Consider the following 16,074-nt stretch of genomic DNA (forward strand, 5'->3'; position numbering starts at 1 on the left):
TTATTTCATTTTGAGATAATATATACTATACTGCCTATATTGTATCCTGCTCCTGTGGCTATCCATTGTCAAAAGGCCTCACACACACACCCAGATCATTGGCCCCGCCCACCAGGGTGTGTGTGCTTGTGGTGCCCAAATGGCCACTCAGACACTGGCCTGAATCATTAATGAGCCTTCTGCACATGGCGTTTGAGGAGAAATGACATAGGGTTTCTGTGAGAGACTGGGCACAGAGACTCTGAGCCTTGAAAAATTAAAAGCAGACTGACAGTCTGGGAGGTGAAGATGCGTCTGGCTCTGGGATTTTGCGGACAGTTTGCAAAGGCGACCTTTTCTTCTCTTTCTATTAAGACGCTTGAGGTTGGGCACCATATTGAGGTAAGAAGGTTTGTTTTTGTGAAATGCTTTGAAGTGCTTTTTCCCAACTCCTGTTCCGTGAGAAGGTTTCATGTTTTGTCAGTGTCAACCAGGCAATATGGCCCCTCTGTCATTTATAGAAATATTTGCTTTGATGATGCCAGAGGAACTCCATTCAGATCAGGCCTGCACAAGTAATAGCATTATTTTTGCTCCTCATCTCAGTTAATTTTCACCAGCTCCACACATATTTCATCTTATGCTTTCAAAGAACAGGATCTGGCTGCGAGGCAGGCGGTGGAGTTTGCTGTGGGGGAGAGGAGAGGAAAGTTGGGAGTTAATTAGCTTGTTAATATGCATAGCAGACTGTTTGGTATGCAGTGTTGACGCCTGTCGTTCTCATACTGTACTGAATACCTCTAATCTATTTCATGAAATGGGTCAAATAGAGTTTTACAGCAGCTCTTTTTTTATTTTGCTTTTGGTTGAAAATGTACTGTGTCGCAGCTGTTTTGTATGTTTGTACCGTCAAGTGATTTCAGCAGTGTGGATGTGCTATGCAGCCTCCACTTCTGTATCCTTATTATGCTGATTCTTTACAATGGCTGTTTATAAATGAGTTCACTCTGTCAGACTTTAGACAGTTGAACATGAGTTTGGTCGCTGGCTGGGTCAGCAGTTGTCAACATTTTATTTGCTTTTCAAGCATCTAGCTGACAGTCTAAGGCATTGTTTGTGATGAGCATGCAGTTAGCTGGTTTGGCTATAGATGGACACACTGGTCAATCTGAACGTTGACTTTTTGGTTAAGGACAGCCAGCTATCTAGTTGGCCAACTGCTGATTTTGGATGGACACACCAAATCCGTCACCATGTTTAGCTTTAACTGCAGAGATCTGACTAATTTCTCATCTGTTTACTCTTTGTAGGCCACAGAAAACGAACCGGGTGACATGGACCTGAGTGGCTTGCCAGAGACCGCCGTCGACTCGGAGGAGGACGACGATGAGGAGGACATCGAGCGAGCGTCTGACCCCCTCATGAGCCGGGACATCGTGCGGGACTGCCTGGAGAAGGACCCCATGGACAGAACCGACGATGACATAGGTGAGCACCCAGTCAGGGGGTTTATTGTGTTTTGTTTTGTTTGTGCTGTAAGTTATAAAATGAACTGTGGATGTGCAACAGTGTTTGTTTTTCAGTGCAGCTTAGTTATTTTACCATGCAGTGTTTACTTTTAAAAATATCCAATCTTTTATTGTACAGGCCAGACATTGCTGTCTTTGACTTAAGAGGAAGTTGTTTTCAAAGATATCCCTGAAAAACAGAAGCAGTGTTGTTCCCGGCTGAGACAGTACTTCTTGTCTAATTTAGTGCTCTATAAAAGCCACACCTTCCTTTTATATATATTTTTTTTTTTTTGTGCTTTCCTGCTCTACTTACGATGTAGACTTTCAAGTAATTCTCAAAGCCACATCAGACTTGCGGTATCATATTCCTTAAAGCTAAGACTCAATTTCAATGATAATGATAGGCATGTTAAAAAAACAAAACAAGTACACACTCTGAGAGCTTAGCTACAGATGTGGACTGGGGGAAGAGTGCCAACCATTATTCCCCTCCCCCCCTTCATGCATGCCCCTGCAGTACTCCCCTCCCTCTGCCGGCAGGGTTTTCTAGGTCACTCCGGCACATCCTCTCGCCTCACCTCTCCCAGCGCATTAAACTTTCAGTGCTTCCGCAGCTTCACACACGACGCTGTTGCCATGCCAAGCACAGGTCAGCCAGAACGCCAGACTGCTGCTGGCCAGCTAGGAGGGGAAAGCTGGTTGGTAGAAGGGGAGAGAGCACCTCAGTGTAGGGTGCCACAGAATGTCTCGAACCATTGATTATACATAACATGTCATCGTGGCGACACACCCAGTAAATTACACCTACGCCATTCACTCAAATAACAGTACAACATATTTTCTTACTTACCTCTAGCTATGCACGGAATAGCAACTTGTCTTTCAAGAAACAATGCCCTGGTTGCTCAGCATGATCCACAGACCCACTACTGAAGTAACTGTCCCTATGAAAATGGCTTACAGTGAGTAACAGGGAAATTGTTTCTGAGAAGGCAAGATTGCTCTTAAATTAAAACGACATTAGAGCTGCAATGAATGGTTGATTAATCGATTAGTCAATCAACAGAAACTGAACCACCAGTGTTTTAATAATTGATTAATAGTGTTAGTCAAGAAACAATGATATTTCCGGCTTTTCTAATTGTGAAGATTTGCTAATATAGGCTTTTTTGTTTTTACTATTTTCTTATAGACAAAACGATTAATCAAATATGTAATAGGCAAATTAACCGCTGATGAAAATAATCATTAGCTGCAGCCCTAAATGTAATTTTTCAATGCCTCATGCTATACAAGGAAATTTCTTGCAACCATCTGCATGACTAAGATACCTTTAGAGATGAGTGAGAAAATGTGATTTGGTCATGATCATGGTTGACGGAACACTAAATGTAATTTCATTTTCAATTTCTGCAATGAACGTCTTTAACTCACATGAGTCATTGAGTGAAGTGTCAGCAATTATTCTTGGCTCGCCTTGAAGGTTTATATCAATGGAATTGATATTTGGCTTCATGTTCTCCAGATAATGATTCCTCGGTTGGCTATTCACTGTGGTGATGATCTGTTTTTATGCTCAGCCTGCAGCTCGTGCCTTCTTGGCTGGAAGTGAGGGCAGTGCAGGCCTGCCAAGAGCGCTGCCTGTCCTCTTTCTTTCCTCTGGATGTCAAGACTCTTGTTTGCTCTTTTTTCTCAACCTTCTCCACTTCCCTCCGCTGTCTCTCCTCTGTCCCTCTCACAGAGCAATTACTGGAGTTTATGCATCAACTACCAGCATTTGCCAACATGACCATGTCAGTGAGGAGGGAACTCTGCGCCGTCATGGTTTTCGCTGTGGTCGAACGCGCCGGCACCATTGTTCTCAATGATGGAGAGGAGGTGTGTGTGCATATTCATGAACACATAGGCACCTGTGTTTTGACTTTGTCTTGCCTTTAATTATATTAATATATATGTGTGCGTCTCTCCGGGACCTCTTCACACCAACGAACCTTTCTTCTTCTATTTGACATTTTTTCTGCTCTATTAAATCCCTTATCGTCAGGCCTTTCTAGTTTCCCTTAAGCAACTAAAGCAAGCATCACATATTTTCTATCTCTCTCTGACAGACACAACATGAGTTTCAATGAAGACAATTTGGTTGGTTTTTGCTATGATGCACCAAAACAATAAAGAGCAGACCTTGCCCTGGAGGCCTGGGTCACTTAAGTAAATGTCCGGTCATAGAGAATTCAGCGTTCATTGAGCATATTGTTGCTGTCGGGCTAAAAGATGTGTATCTCAAAAATGTCAGCTTTCCAGGAATTCTTGGAGACATCCATATATTTACTTAACCATTAATTTTCATTTCTATCAAGTATGTATTATTTGAAACAGAACTTTGAGTATATTGCAACATCACATTATTGTTAGCTCTAATAATCCTCTACTATTGCTGTATCCCTCTGAGGAAGCATAAAACCATCTGTTAGCGCAGCAGTCCCCTTGTAGTTTCTGCATATGGTTCTTTTTGATAAATAACTTTGACTCATTAAGGGACACCAGCTGTTTGGAATATTACTAGATTGAACTTGATCTGATCCTCAAAGTTTTTCTTGTTTTATTTGTTTTCTTTTTGTGTTCTCTTTTCTTCTTCCAACATCTAACTACTATAATCATGTGTTTCTGTGCCAGCTGGACTCGTGGTCGGTCATCCTGAACGGTTCAGTGGAGGTGACGTACCCCGACAGCCGGACAGAGATCCTGTGTATGGGGAACAGTTTTGGGGTGTCACCAACCATGGAGAAGGAATACATGAAGGGTGTGATGAAGACCAAGGTGGACGACTGCCAGGTAGGATCTTGGCTGTAAATGTTTATGCGTAGCATCAATGAGTTCGGGTCTATTCTATCTTCATCTCAGTGTGAAAAGCATGGCACGAATCCTGACATCTTATGATATAAAATTCCTCTGTGACCCACTCCATGCAGGCAGAGTTTGCGCTCATGACACTGAAAGTTGCTTTGGGCAATAGCATCCACTTAAATGTGAGAAACAGCCATTTTGAAAGAGAATAGGCCAACTCATGTTAAGAGCAAGATCAAATTATTTGCATCATGAGTTTAATGGGAACACATGACAACAGTGAGAGTAAAGACACTAAAATGTTTTAAGTCCTTTAATCGTCGGACTCAGTAGCTGGTACGAGAAAACTGTTGCTCTTAATTAGTGAAAGACAATAATTTATTAGTGGGGAGAGTAGTTTAGTTGCTATGCAGATTTTCTTTCTAGTTGGGTGTTTTCAGTTGTATTAATTTAACTTTTAATCAGTCATTTGTGAGTTCCATTCGGTAGAGAGGTGCCAATCTCTGATGTAAAGGCACTAACAGATCAAGAATTAGGTGTATAAAGTAACAGAAATATTATACATTATTAATTAAATATTAAAATATACTTAACTGCAATACTGTTAAGCATGTCAGATAAATATATTTTTAAATTAAGTTTGTGTCAAAATAAATCAAATCTGTCTCTAACTTTTGTTTTATCCCGTCTTTTCCAGTTTGTGTGCATAGCCCAGCAGGACTACTGCTGCATCCTCAACCAGGTAGAGAAGAACATGCAGAAGGTTGAGGAGGAAGGGGAGATTGTTATGGTGAAGGAACACCGTGAACTGGACCGCACCGGCACCAGGAAAGGACACATCGTCATCAAGGTGACAAATCAACATTCAATATTTTCTTTAAACCAAAAAACCAAAATAAGGACGTTACCACTAGATATTTGAACTGATCTTTGCAAGCCAATCATGTTGCATGAAAGGTTAATTTAAACCAATAACACCATCATTTTAAACCTCAGGGCACATCGGAGCGTCTCACCATGCACCTGGTGGAGGAACACTCAGTGGTGGACCCCACCTACATCGAGGACTTCCTGTTGACCTACAGGACCTTCCTCTCCAGCCCCATGGTCGTGGGCAAGAAGCTCCTAGAGTGGTTCCACGACCCCAGTCTCAGGGACAAGGTATGAGGAGGAGCAGAACCGCATGCTTGAACTGATGAAATTTTTCAGATATTAATCAGTCACAGAATGTATACTCTAAAGAAAATTGAGACTTTACACTGCAATTATACACAACTGAATAATAGAATAGACTGCTTGACTAACCTAAAAACATGTACTTTATTCTTGAAAACACTCTGGAGCACTCACTTGAGCAGAGATTTTCTATGAACTCAGACATTTTTAGGACAGGATGTAAACTACGTCATGCATACACTATTAGTCAACCAGTAAACTGTATGTTCACCTGTGCTGATCATGTGATTGCTCCAGGTTACACGGGTAGTCTTGCTGTGGGTAAACAATCACTTCAATGACTTTGAGGGTGACCCTGCTATGACTAATTTTCTGGAAGAGTTTGAAAACAATCTGGAGAAAGAAGTAAGTATAACAGCTACACAAAAATGTATTTTGTGTGTGCCATTTATTGCCCTTTCCTCACATCTGTGTTGTATTTTTTTCCAGAAAATGTGTGGGCACCTCAGACTGTTAAATATAGCATGTGCTGCTAAAGCCAAGCCGCGGCTGGTGACACTGACCAAGCCGTCCAGGGACTCTCCATTGGCCTTCAGCCTTCTCGGGGGTCAGGAAAAAGGTTTCCGCATTTTCATTGACGCTGTGGAGCCTGGGAGCAAAGCAGCAGAGGTCGGCCTTAAGCGTGGAGATCAGGTGAGATATCTTCATCTTTATCGCTTTTACTGTCACCTTGTCTGAAATTTCTGGTGTCTCACTTAAAGTCATTCCATCATGCATAACATTCTTTTTATCACCATCTAATTTGTCCATAAAGCGCCATTTCATTTCTCAGACAGAATATGTTGCTTCTACTATAAGAAAATGTCTGCAGTTCATTAAAATCTTGGGATTTTCTCTTGAAGTGTAGGTAGGAAAACTGTAAATGCAGTTTACAAGTGTTTTTGTCTGGAGGCTACTATTGTGAGGAGAAATCACTCCTGTCACACAGACCAGCACTTGAATTGAGTTTTTTAACATGTTGAAGTTCATTTTGTGTTGTGAAATTGGTTTTACATTTTGCTCTAACTAGCATTAAAAGGGATTTTTATAAAGTCTTAAATTGAACTTGCCAGTATCTGCGGGCATCCTGTGTTGGCTTTCTCCCCGCAACTTGACTTCTCAACCATTTTCACACTCTGCAGTCCTCAGAGCTTTAAGCAAAGTCCCTTAATCCTTGAAACCATCTTGAGAGTGTCTGGATGCGAGTTAAGCCCTCTTGAATCCAAACATCCCCTGCAGCTGTTTCCCCAAAAGGAAGCGGAGAAGCTGACATCCTTGGAAACATTCACTCTCTCATACCCGCACACACCTTCCATTTTTTAATAGCCTCTATCATTACTGTCATCATTCACTCAGGGCCTATCATTTCAGAGCTTTAGCATTAGTCCCATTTGAATTGTCATTGGACCATTAGCCAGAGTCCCTTAGTAGTAAACTCCAAGCAAGGGTGGTCTGTACTTACGTGGACTTATGAGGAAGCAGCAAAGTCTGGTTAGCAGATTGTGTTGAAATGCAAATGTCCGGCTCATAGACAGAGGTCAAGCTGCTAAGACAAAGATGAGACCGTTTGAAAATGACACGGCCCTCGTGTTGGACTAAATGTAATGTTGTATAACATGGCAGAGTATAAGAGTCTGTTGGCTCTTTGTTCACTGAATAACATATGTAGTTCAGAGCATTACCTGTAACATTTACTTGAGTTCACGGTTCAACACTTTACTGCATACATCCAATGCGACATTCAGTTTGACAGTCAAAGCAGAAAAGACATTGAGTAATTTATGTTTTTTCTTGCCCACCAGTGCAGCAATTTGACTCTTAATCTGCATGCGTAACTTTTGATTGGTTTATTTTTCTTAAAGAGTTCCCACTCACCTCAGTATTTTTGTTTTACTTAGAGAAAGAGATACAAAAGCTTGTGTCACATTGGACAGTTGGATAACATGCAGTGCACCTGATATTTTTCGTCCTTCTTCTTTCTTTCAGATCTTGGAGGTCAATGGGCAGAACTTTGAGAATGTCCAGCTCAGCAAAGCCAATGAGATTCTGAAGAACAACACCCACTTGTCCATAACTGTGAAAACAAACCTTTTAGGTAAAGTTTTTGGCTGTCATATTCGTGAGACAAACCATGTTATCATTTTGTGAGATATGATTTATCATTTGTTCTTGTAATGTAAGGATGATATCTATAAAATCAATGGTTCCCAACCTGGGGGTCAAAGATAAAGGTGTGGGTAGTGAGGTTAACAGGAGAGGAAAGCAAGAGGAACCTATTTCACTTGCAAAAAATTGTTTTCTTCTTTACTTATAATCTTTTATGCAAGTACTTATAAGAGTGCTATTTTTCTATTATTATTATGTCTTATATATTGTTTTTAATCTTGAACCGGTTACTTTTATTATTATTCTCATCATTCTAGTCTGTCCACATTAGTAGGGTTTAGATCAGGAATGTGGAGTTGTTTTATTGTTTTCCTTACTAGCTGTTCCTCTCTGTGCTTTGACTGGGTCCAGTCAAGGCTGGGAGAGGATCTTTGTTACCCAAAACATAGAAACCCAGACTGTGTAAATGATCATGCAGCCCCTTTGCTCTGGGCCCGAAGTTAGTGACTGTCCTAGGAGACAGAACCTCTGGTCCAGCTGATTTGTGTTGTAGTACTTCTCTGTTTATTCTTTTTTTTAATTAATAAATTTTTCAGACAACGCTTTCTTCTAACTCAATTATTTGCTCAATCCCTCACCAGGAATATAATTTCCACGACAGCAATAGCAAGGAGTGTTTACAGTATTATTATTTATACAAAGAATATGGCCTCTTTAACAATTTCTTGTCTCCTCCCTCCTTTTGTCCAGTGTTTAAAGAGCTGCTAACTAGGCCAGAACACGACCATGATTTGGATGGTGAGGAGGAACATGACAGAAAGAATGGAGCACCCCACCTTCCAAAGATTGGGGACATTAAGAAGGCCAGCCGCTACTCCATCCCCGACCTGGCAGTGGACGTGGAGCAGGTGATGGGCCTGGAAAAGGTCAGCAAGAAAGCAAAGTCCAACTCTGTGGGAGGACGCAACAAGCTGAAGAAGATCTTCGACAAGACACTCACCAGCATCCTGCCTCCTAAACCATACAAGTAATGAGACCTAATAATATGTGGATAGTAACTTTTACTTTCAAGAAATTAATTCTATCTAATTTCTCTAGATTGCCTTGAGAGGTAAATGTTTGGGATTTCATGTTTGGGCTGTGATTGTTTTATATAAAAAGGATACTAAAGCCTTGAAAGAGGAAGAAAAAATGATGTTGGTGAGTCAAAGTCAGTTTGGATTTACTTTTTAAGTTTTAGTTAATCCTGTAATTTGTGCAGAGAGGAAGCAGTGATTTGGGTATTTGTTTTTGTTTTTTGCACATCCCTATGTAATTGTGACTGGCTGTTTGTCTCTACTTTTCCCAAATTGTAAAAACTCTGAAGGTTTACTTTTTTCCTGACATTGTGACGTACTGCACTGATTGATGCAAAGTGAACGCACAGTGTGATTGATCAATCACCTGCTGAGCTGAAACAGGTCTTGATGCATCTCATCTCTTCATCACTGTAGTTACTAGATGAATGTTTCACCAGTCACCTCACTGACACGCTCACTTTGCTGTGTGTTGTAGTGGCACTACTCTTTTTCCCTAAAGCTTAATAAGCTTAATTTTATATTTTATATACCATTCTGAAGTTAACGAAGGCGCTTTTTATTTCTAACAAGGCAAGGGGCCTCCAACATAAAATGCTGTGGTTAAACCTTGAATAAAAGTTGATAAGAAAAGTGCATATTTTTTAACTTTCAGGTACTGATGCTAATTGCAGCCCACAGCTGATAATGACACAGAAAAATTCTGACTGTTTCTGATCAATTCTGATCATACTGAGAGAGCAGGGATAAATTATGAATTGAAAACAAGTTTGTAAAAAAAATAGTTTTCAGTTGTGCTAATACTGAGTTTTTACAACTAGAAATTCTTGTTTAGTTTGTTATGCTAATGTTCTAGCACCAGGTACAAATCTCAAATTGATATTTCTGTGGGTGTATTTCTTACAGAATGTAGTTGGTGGATTGCACAGCTAGAGGCGTCCACAGCTTCCAACTCCTGCCAGCACTAGCATCGCCGCCTGCCTTTTGTTGACAGAACTGCTATCTCACTCCTCCCATGCTTTTCCTCTTGTTTCCATAGTGACGTTTGCGTGGGCCAATCGCAGGACGACAGCATTGTGGGGATGAAGCAGTCCAAACAGATCCCACCACCACTGCCCGTTAGTGGAAACCTGTCGTCGTCAAACCCAGACCTTCTGCAGTCTCACCACCGCATCCTCGACTTCAACAACCAGCCTGGTATGTATTAAACTGCTGTGTGGATATAATGTGAGACTGGGACGTTTGGAGCAACAAATCACTTACATTTCATTTGACATCATCATGGCAAATAATACCCAAAAATTATGATTGTTATTTTTTTTAAATTAACCCCTTTTTGAGCTTGGACGCCACATTATGATAGAATATATTTCCTTTAAGGGGGAAATATGGGTAGAATCTTAGGTTGTGGTATAAATGCAAGCATGATACTAGTACAGATGGGGATGTGGTACATTTTATGGAAATTCAGTTAAGAAACCACTTGACAAAACAATCTCATCTCAAGTTCTATTTAGTAGCTGTGTCACTTCATCAGCTGATGTAGTTTGCCCTGTTGTCATAAAACTTTAATCAAAAACTCCAAAACAGCAACAACACAGATCCTGAAGTGAAGTGAGACACTGTTTCAAGAGAAATAACCAAGTATAAATGTCACACATTGATGTAACAGTTCTATAAATTCCTACTGCTATAAAGAGCTCATTGCTCATTGGCCACAATGGGTAAATATAGCCAGAGATATTAAAGGGAACAGTTCATCTTATCTCACACCATAAATACATGCATAGTAACATAGTAAACATAATATATAACATGGTAATCAACCTTTTTATGAATTTTGTTACTCTATTAACTGTGTAGAGCCAGTGGTAAGAATATGCTCGCTATATTAATATCTTCACTAACTTCTGTCCATCACATGTTGTTTGTGTTCTTCCAGTCCCGGTCATATTAAGTGAGTATCTTCTCTCCCACGTGATCCTGCTTGTCCTAGCACAGTCACATCTTGTCAGCCTCTATGTCAGACTTACAGGCATTAATCAGCTGCTGTACTGTAGCTTATAGACGTAACATAAACTCCGTTAATCTGCATTCATGCTTGTGGACGCCAATTGAGTAAAGCTACCAGCATTGCTCTGACTGCTGACCTTTACATTGTCTGTTGGTATTCCTTTTTCTAATGGAGAATTTGGGTCTAATGATTTGTGGGGTTGTTTCTGATCAAATGAATGATGGGAAATGAGGTTCGCAGGTGACATCCCAAAGATGTTGTTGTGTTTTTGCTTCAAAAGAATGCTGGGAAGATGGAATGGCTCTTCTTAAATCTTAGAAAACAAACAAAAAATAATTGCGGCTGCTTGCATTATGAGATTCAAACTGCTTCTACCTCTCAGTAAAAACATTGCAAAGTAAGCATTTATCCTCATATGTTCTGATGTCATCCCCAGATATGTCAGATCAGGTATTACGAGTCTTCAAGGCAGACCAGCAGTCTCGATACATCATGATCGGGAAGGACACAACAGCTAAGGAGGTGGTGGCCCAGGCTATCAGGGAGTTTGCCCTGACAGCAGCAGCAGAGGCTTATTCGCTGTGTGAAGTATCCGTCACACCAGAGGGCGTCATCAAACAGAGGCGGTTGCCAGACCAGCTTTCTAAACTAGCCGACAGGATTCAACTGAGTGGCAGGTAAAGACATCTTTATTTGCTAAGATAATTGTTTTCCCTCCTTTCCTTATTCTTCTCCTTACATGAATGTCTATGTTGTAACATAATTGCATTGTCATCTTGGCCAGGACTCTTATATAGGCGTTTTTGTTTTTAACCTCAAGAGACCATCCTCATTAGATAAAGGTCAAATAAAAATAAACTAGGGCTGCTTTTCTTCATTATCCCGTAACCTCAATTAATCTTTTAGTCTATAAAATGTCCAAAACAACACATCACATTTTTCAACAATACAAGGTGATGGCTTTAAATTGCTTGTTTTGTCCAGCAAACACTCAAAACCCTAATTTTATTCAGTTTAGAATCAAATCTTATTGAAAAAAATAAGAGTCATCTAATTGTTGCTTGATGTAAGTTATTATTCCGTTATCAAAATAATTATTTTTCAGTTAATTTACTCTATTGATTAATCATTTCAACACAAAAAAAGTAAAACAAACCACACATTGTCTTCTCACCAGATACTACCTAAAGAGCAACATGGAGACAGAGACGTTATGTTCAGATGAGGACGCACAGGACCTCCTGCGAGAAGGCCAGATCTCTCTGTTGCAGCTCAGCACAGTGGAGGTTGCCACTCAGCTCTCCATGCGGGCCTTTGAACTTTTCTGTGCCATCGAGCCCACTGAATACATCGATGACCTGTTCAAGCTGCGCTCCAAGACGGGCTCAGCTAGTCTGAAGCGCTTCGAGGAGGCCATCAACCACGAGACCTTCTGGGTGGCCACAGAGGTGACGCGGGAGCCCAACCAGCTCAAACGCATGAAGACCATCAAGCACTTCATCAAGATCGCCCTGCACTGCCGCGAGTGCAAGAACTTCAACTCGATGTTTGCCATCATCAGGTGAGATGACGTGTAATCATGTATTTGTTATTTGATATATGTTCTTTTAGTTTTGAGATAAGACCTTGTCCCTTAGGTTTTGTCACTTCTTCAGAAATGTATGTTTTCATTGTTAGCTGTTATACCAGTAATAAAAGAAACCACTAAACTAAGCCCGATCAAGCATAAATTCCTGTGCCCATGCTTAATTTGTTCTCCCAACAGTGGTCTGAACCTTGCTCCAGTCTCAAGGCTGAGAGGAACATGGGAAAAGCTACCTAGCAAGTATGAGAAGCTATTTGGGGACCTGCAGGACCTCTTCGACCCGTCAAGAAATATGGCAAAGTACAGGAATGTGCTTAACAATCAGAACCTCCAGCCACCAATCATCCCCCTGTTCCCAGTCATCAAGAAGGACCTCACCTTCCTACATGAAGGTAGATGACATGACATTCATGTGTCTAAATAAAAGCATATACAGTTGATCCCACCTTTTATTATGGTATTAAATGTAAGTTAACCACTGACTAAAAATCTATTTCATAGTTTTCATAGCCATGTGATGAACTCAATTATAAGTGTCACATATTAGAAAGAAACTCTTTTGTTTGTAGTGGTACACATGCCATTTCTAATGAGTTAGAGGGCTATACTGCCCTGAAGTTTTGAGTCTAGCTAGGCAAACTGTAACAGAAAAATACGTCATTTTGTGCCATTTTACGTCAGATTATTTTACTCAAAAATCATTGGCACAGATACATACATAATGCCCCAAAAAAAACACTCTGGGACTATCTTAAGTGAATGTGTTGTGAAAAAAGTATCAGAACTAAATAAGTTATCACAGCTTTCTTGTCCATTTCAAGTAATAAACTAGTTTAATAAATATATGGATAATTTATAATGATAATAATGTTAAATATTTCTCAGGCAATGACTCTAAAGTGGATGGCCTGGTGAACTTTGAGAAGCTGAGGATGATTGCCAAAGAAATTCGCCATGTTGGTCGAATGGCCTCTGTCAACATGGACCCAGCACTCATGTTCAGGACCAGGTAAGACATCTTTCAAAAAAGAAGCCAGATTTTAGATTAATAAGGACCCTTCACCCTCTCTGTAGGGACCAGTCTGCACTCAACTGACTAACCAAGCTTTATGGGGTTAGCCGGTTCACATAGATTCAGTAAAGATTTCTGCATCACGCTTTTCTTTCAAGCAGCTGTTCCCTCTGGCAACTGTTTTCTCTGGCAACTGTTTCCCTATACACATTGTTGGCATAAGATGTGCACAGTGTCCCTGTGAAAGTGTGTCTTTGTCTAATGATGTCACTTCCTAGTGGCGTTACCATTTGATTTCCTCTCCTCTGACTTTCACGTGGGTCTTTGGTGAAATTGCTTCTCTTTGGTGATCTTGGTGGTCTTTCCTGTCCTAAGCTTTGTCTCTTTCTCTCTCTATTTGTGTCCACCCTTTGCCCTCCATGCTTCTCTGTTCATGGCACCCACCCTCTAGGAAGAAGAAATGGAGAAGTTTAGGGTAAGTTTGGTGACCCTACAACCTTTTGCCCTCCCCGCATCACGGCCCTTTTTTCTGCCAATTTGCGTGCTTCTTTTCTAGAACCTTTTTTGCATCAGTTTCAGTTGAATCCTTCCACTAACACTGCCTGACCCTAACCAAAGAGCATTTATTGAAACAAAGGTCACTTGTGCTAACATTAGGTTACAATGGACTATTTTAAAGTGTAACCTAATGTTCTTGTAAACTCTACAGGAAAACATAGCCATTGTCCTTACAACATAAATTAGACACATGATTGAAAAAAAACATACAAATACATATATTCTGAACATACAACGAATGACTGTTATTGATGTTGGATTCCAGCCTTACATTAGCAAATGTGACCTTTTTGACATCTTATTTTAACTAACAATATGCATGCAGCTTCAGTTTCAGAATTATACATGTCTGTTTTATCTGTACATCAAACCACCAAACAGCCAGAGATTCTGGATAGATCAGATTTTTTTATCATACTTTACATTTTTGTGGTCATCACTGTGCATACAGCGTTTATTGTGACTTTTAATGGGAAACATATGGAAGCACACTGCACTCAATAAAGGAAAAAAAGGAAAGGTTTTCTGTTAATTGTGACTTCTGTATGTCGTAATCATGACTTCTTACATCTTATAATTATGAGAAAACCATCTTGTATCTCGTAATTGTGATTTTTCCTGTAATTATGAGATCTTAATCTCGGAAATATGAGTTGCCAAGTTATAATTATAAGATATGACAATAGAAATTACCAGAATTTTTTATTTCTTTTACTTTTAATGAAATGTGCATCCATATAAATATGACAGAAATTGTATATTCTTATACTCAGTGTCTTTCTGAAGAGGTTTTTAAACTAGAAGAAACACCTTGTGAAAATGAAAGTAAATAAAAGTAAATATCTTTCTACTAAGAGCATACGTGACTTCTCAGTGACTAACACTTAAGCCTATTGTTTTGTGAACTATTCGACTGTAAAGCGTTTATTATTACTACTACTACTACTGCTACCAGCTCTGACTCAAGCCACAGAAATGTAAACTATGACTGTGCTACACTAGCAGAACTCCCCTCTTTCTACTCCCCTGTTGTTTGACTACAGCCATCATCCATCACCCCCCTCTGCTGTCTAGAATGTCTGGAATGTTTTGAAGTTGAGAGAAATACCTAAAGCTGCTCTCTGCATGTCCACTTTTAAATACTATGCTCCCTGTGTAGACCAATAGTAATACCTGTACAATCATACCTAAATATAGGCAAATTTACACATTAAAGCATAATGTTAATAAGTCTTTCTCTATTCTGTTTTTATTTGTCTTTGTCTGTGTTCGTGCCTGCAAATCTGCTTTCCTCTGTGTGTTTATGTGCATGTTTCTGTGTGGGTGCCTATGTGTGCAAGCAGGTCTCTAAGCCAGGGTAGTGCCAATGCGGCAGTACTCGACGTCACCCAGACAGGTGGGCACAAGAAGCGGGTGCGACGCAGCTCCTTCCTGAACGCCAAAAAGCTTTATGAGGACGCCCAGATGGCCAGGAAGGTCAAACAGTACTTGTCCAACCTCAGCCTGGAAACAAACGAGGAGAGTCTGCAGACGCTCTCGCTGCAGTGTGAGCCCTCAATCAGTACATGTGAGTTTGTGACGCACGCTAGTACGCACACAGATGAGCAAAAGATTTTCGCATTCTTACATATAGATAAACCCATAAATCATAATTTATCTCCCTGAAGAGCAATCCTTTCAAGAATATATTATTAAATAATAAATAAATTAAACGACGAGTTCTTGATTTTCTTGAAGTGCATATTTCTCTTGAGACACACCCATTTCCCAGGATTCATAGCAGAGACAAACAGGGTGGGTCCATTGGAGTAACAAGACACTCAGTATTTTCTAAGGTTTCATTGGCAGAGAATAAAAATGAATGAACCACTAGGCCAGTTTCCCATTGTTAATAGGTCAACTTTTATTCAAGTGGGGAAGACTCTTGGTAATTGAAATATGCTCTTTCTCACCCTACGCAGTGCCCAAGAATTCTGGTGGTAAACGACCAGACACCTCCCCAGTTGTGTCCAGAGCTGCTAACCAACAAAGGGGCCAGTTGGCCAAAGGAAATCAGGCCCTCCAGGTCCCCGCCGTGGCCCTTTACCCATCCAGAAAGAAAGTGCCAGTCAAGGATCTGCCGCCTTTTGGTAAGCTAAAGATGATGCTCTATGAATGTGAAATAATGATATTTC

The 16,074-nt window shown here is 40.3% G+C and overlaps 1 protein-coding gene across 13 annotated transcripts in view; it reads left to right on the forward strand.

Annotated features, from left to right (window-relative positions):
• The window catches only part of rapgef2 (Rap guanine nucleotide exchange factor (GEF) 2), a 106,515-nt gene that overhangs the window by 81,541 nt on the left and 8,900 nt on the right, over positions 1-16,074 (forward strand). For 8 of the 13 annotated variants that reach the window (XM_038698737.1, XM_038698742.1, XM_038698732.1 and 5 more), the window contains 18 exons: positions 1,290-1,467; positions 3,232-3,368; positions 4,164-4,322; positions 5,032-5,184; positions 5,331-5,495; positions 5,808-5,915; positions 6,000-6,203; positions 7,536-7,644; positions 8,406-8,682; positions 9,771-9,928; positions 10,674-10,688; positions 11,182-11,422; positions 11,923-12,306; positions 12,511-12,722; positions 13,216-13,339; positions 13,794-13,817; positions 15,244-15,467; positions 15,862-16,029. In XM_038698737.1, coding sequence (XP_038554665.1) covers positions 1,290-1,467; positions 3,232-3,368; positions 4,164-4,322; positions 5,032-5,184; positions 5,331-5,495; positions 5,808-5,915; positions 6,000-6,203; positions 7,536-7,644; positions 8,406-8,682; positions 9,771-9,928; positions 10,674-10,688; positions 11,182-11,422; positions 11,923-12,306; positions 12,511-12,722; positions 13,216-13,339; positions 13,794-13,817; positions 15,244-15,467; positions 15,862-16,029 — 3,040 coding nt within the window. Of the gene's footprint in view, positions 1-1,289; positions 1,468-3,231; positions 3,369-4,163; positions 4,323-5,031; positions 5,185-5,330; positions 5,496-5,807; positions 5,916-5,999; positions 6,204-7,535; positions 7,645-8,405; positions 8,683-9,770; positions 9,929-10,673; positions 10,689-11,181; positions 11,423-11,922; positions 12,307-12,510; positions 12,723-13,215; positions 13,340-13,793; positions 13,818-15,240; positions 15,468-15,861; positions 16,030-16,074 lie in introns of all 13 variants that reach the window. The other 5 variants (XM_038698740.1, XM_038698735.1, XM_038698745.1 and 2 more) reach the window with 3 other exon arrangements.

Source organism: Micropterus salmoides, unplaced genomic scaffold (genome assembly GCF_014851395.1).
Source record: "Micropterus salmoides isolate LMB-PRFRI ecotype aquatic unplaced genomic scaffold, ASM1485139v1 Ms_hic_scaffold_5, whole genome shotgun sequence".
Lineage (NCBI taxonomy): Eukaryota > Metazoa > Chordata > Actinopteri > Centrarchiformes > Centrarchidae > Micropterus > Micropterus salmoides.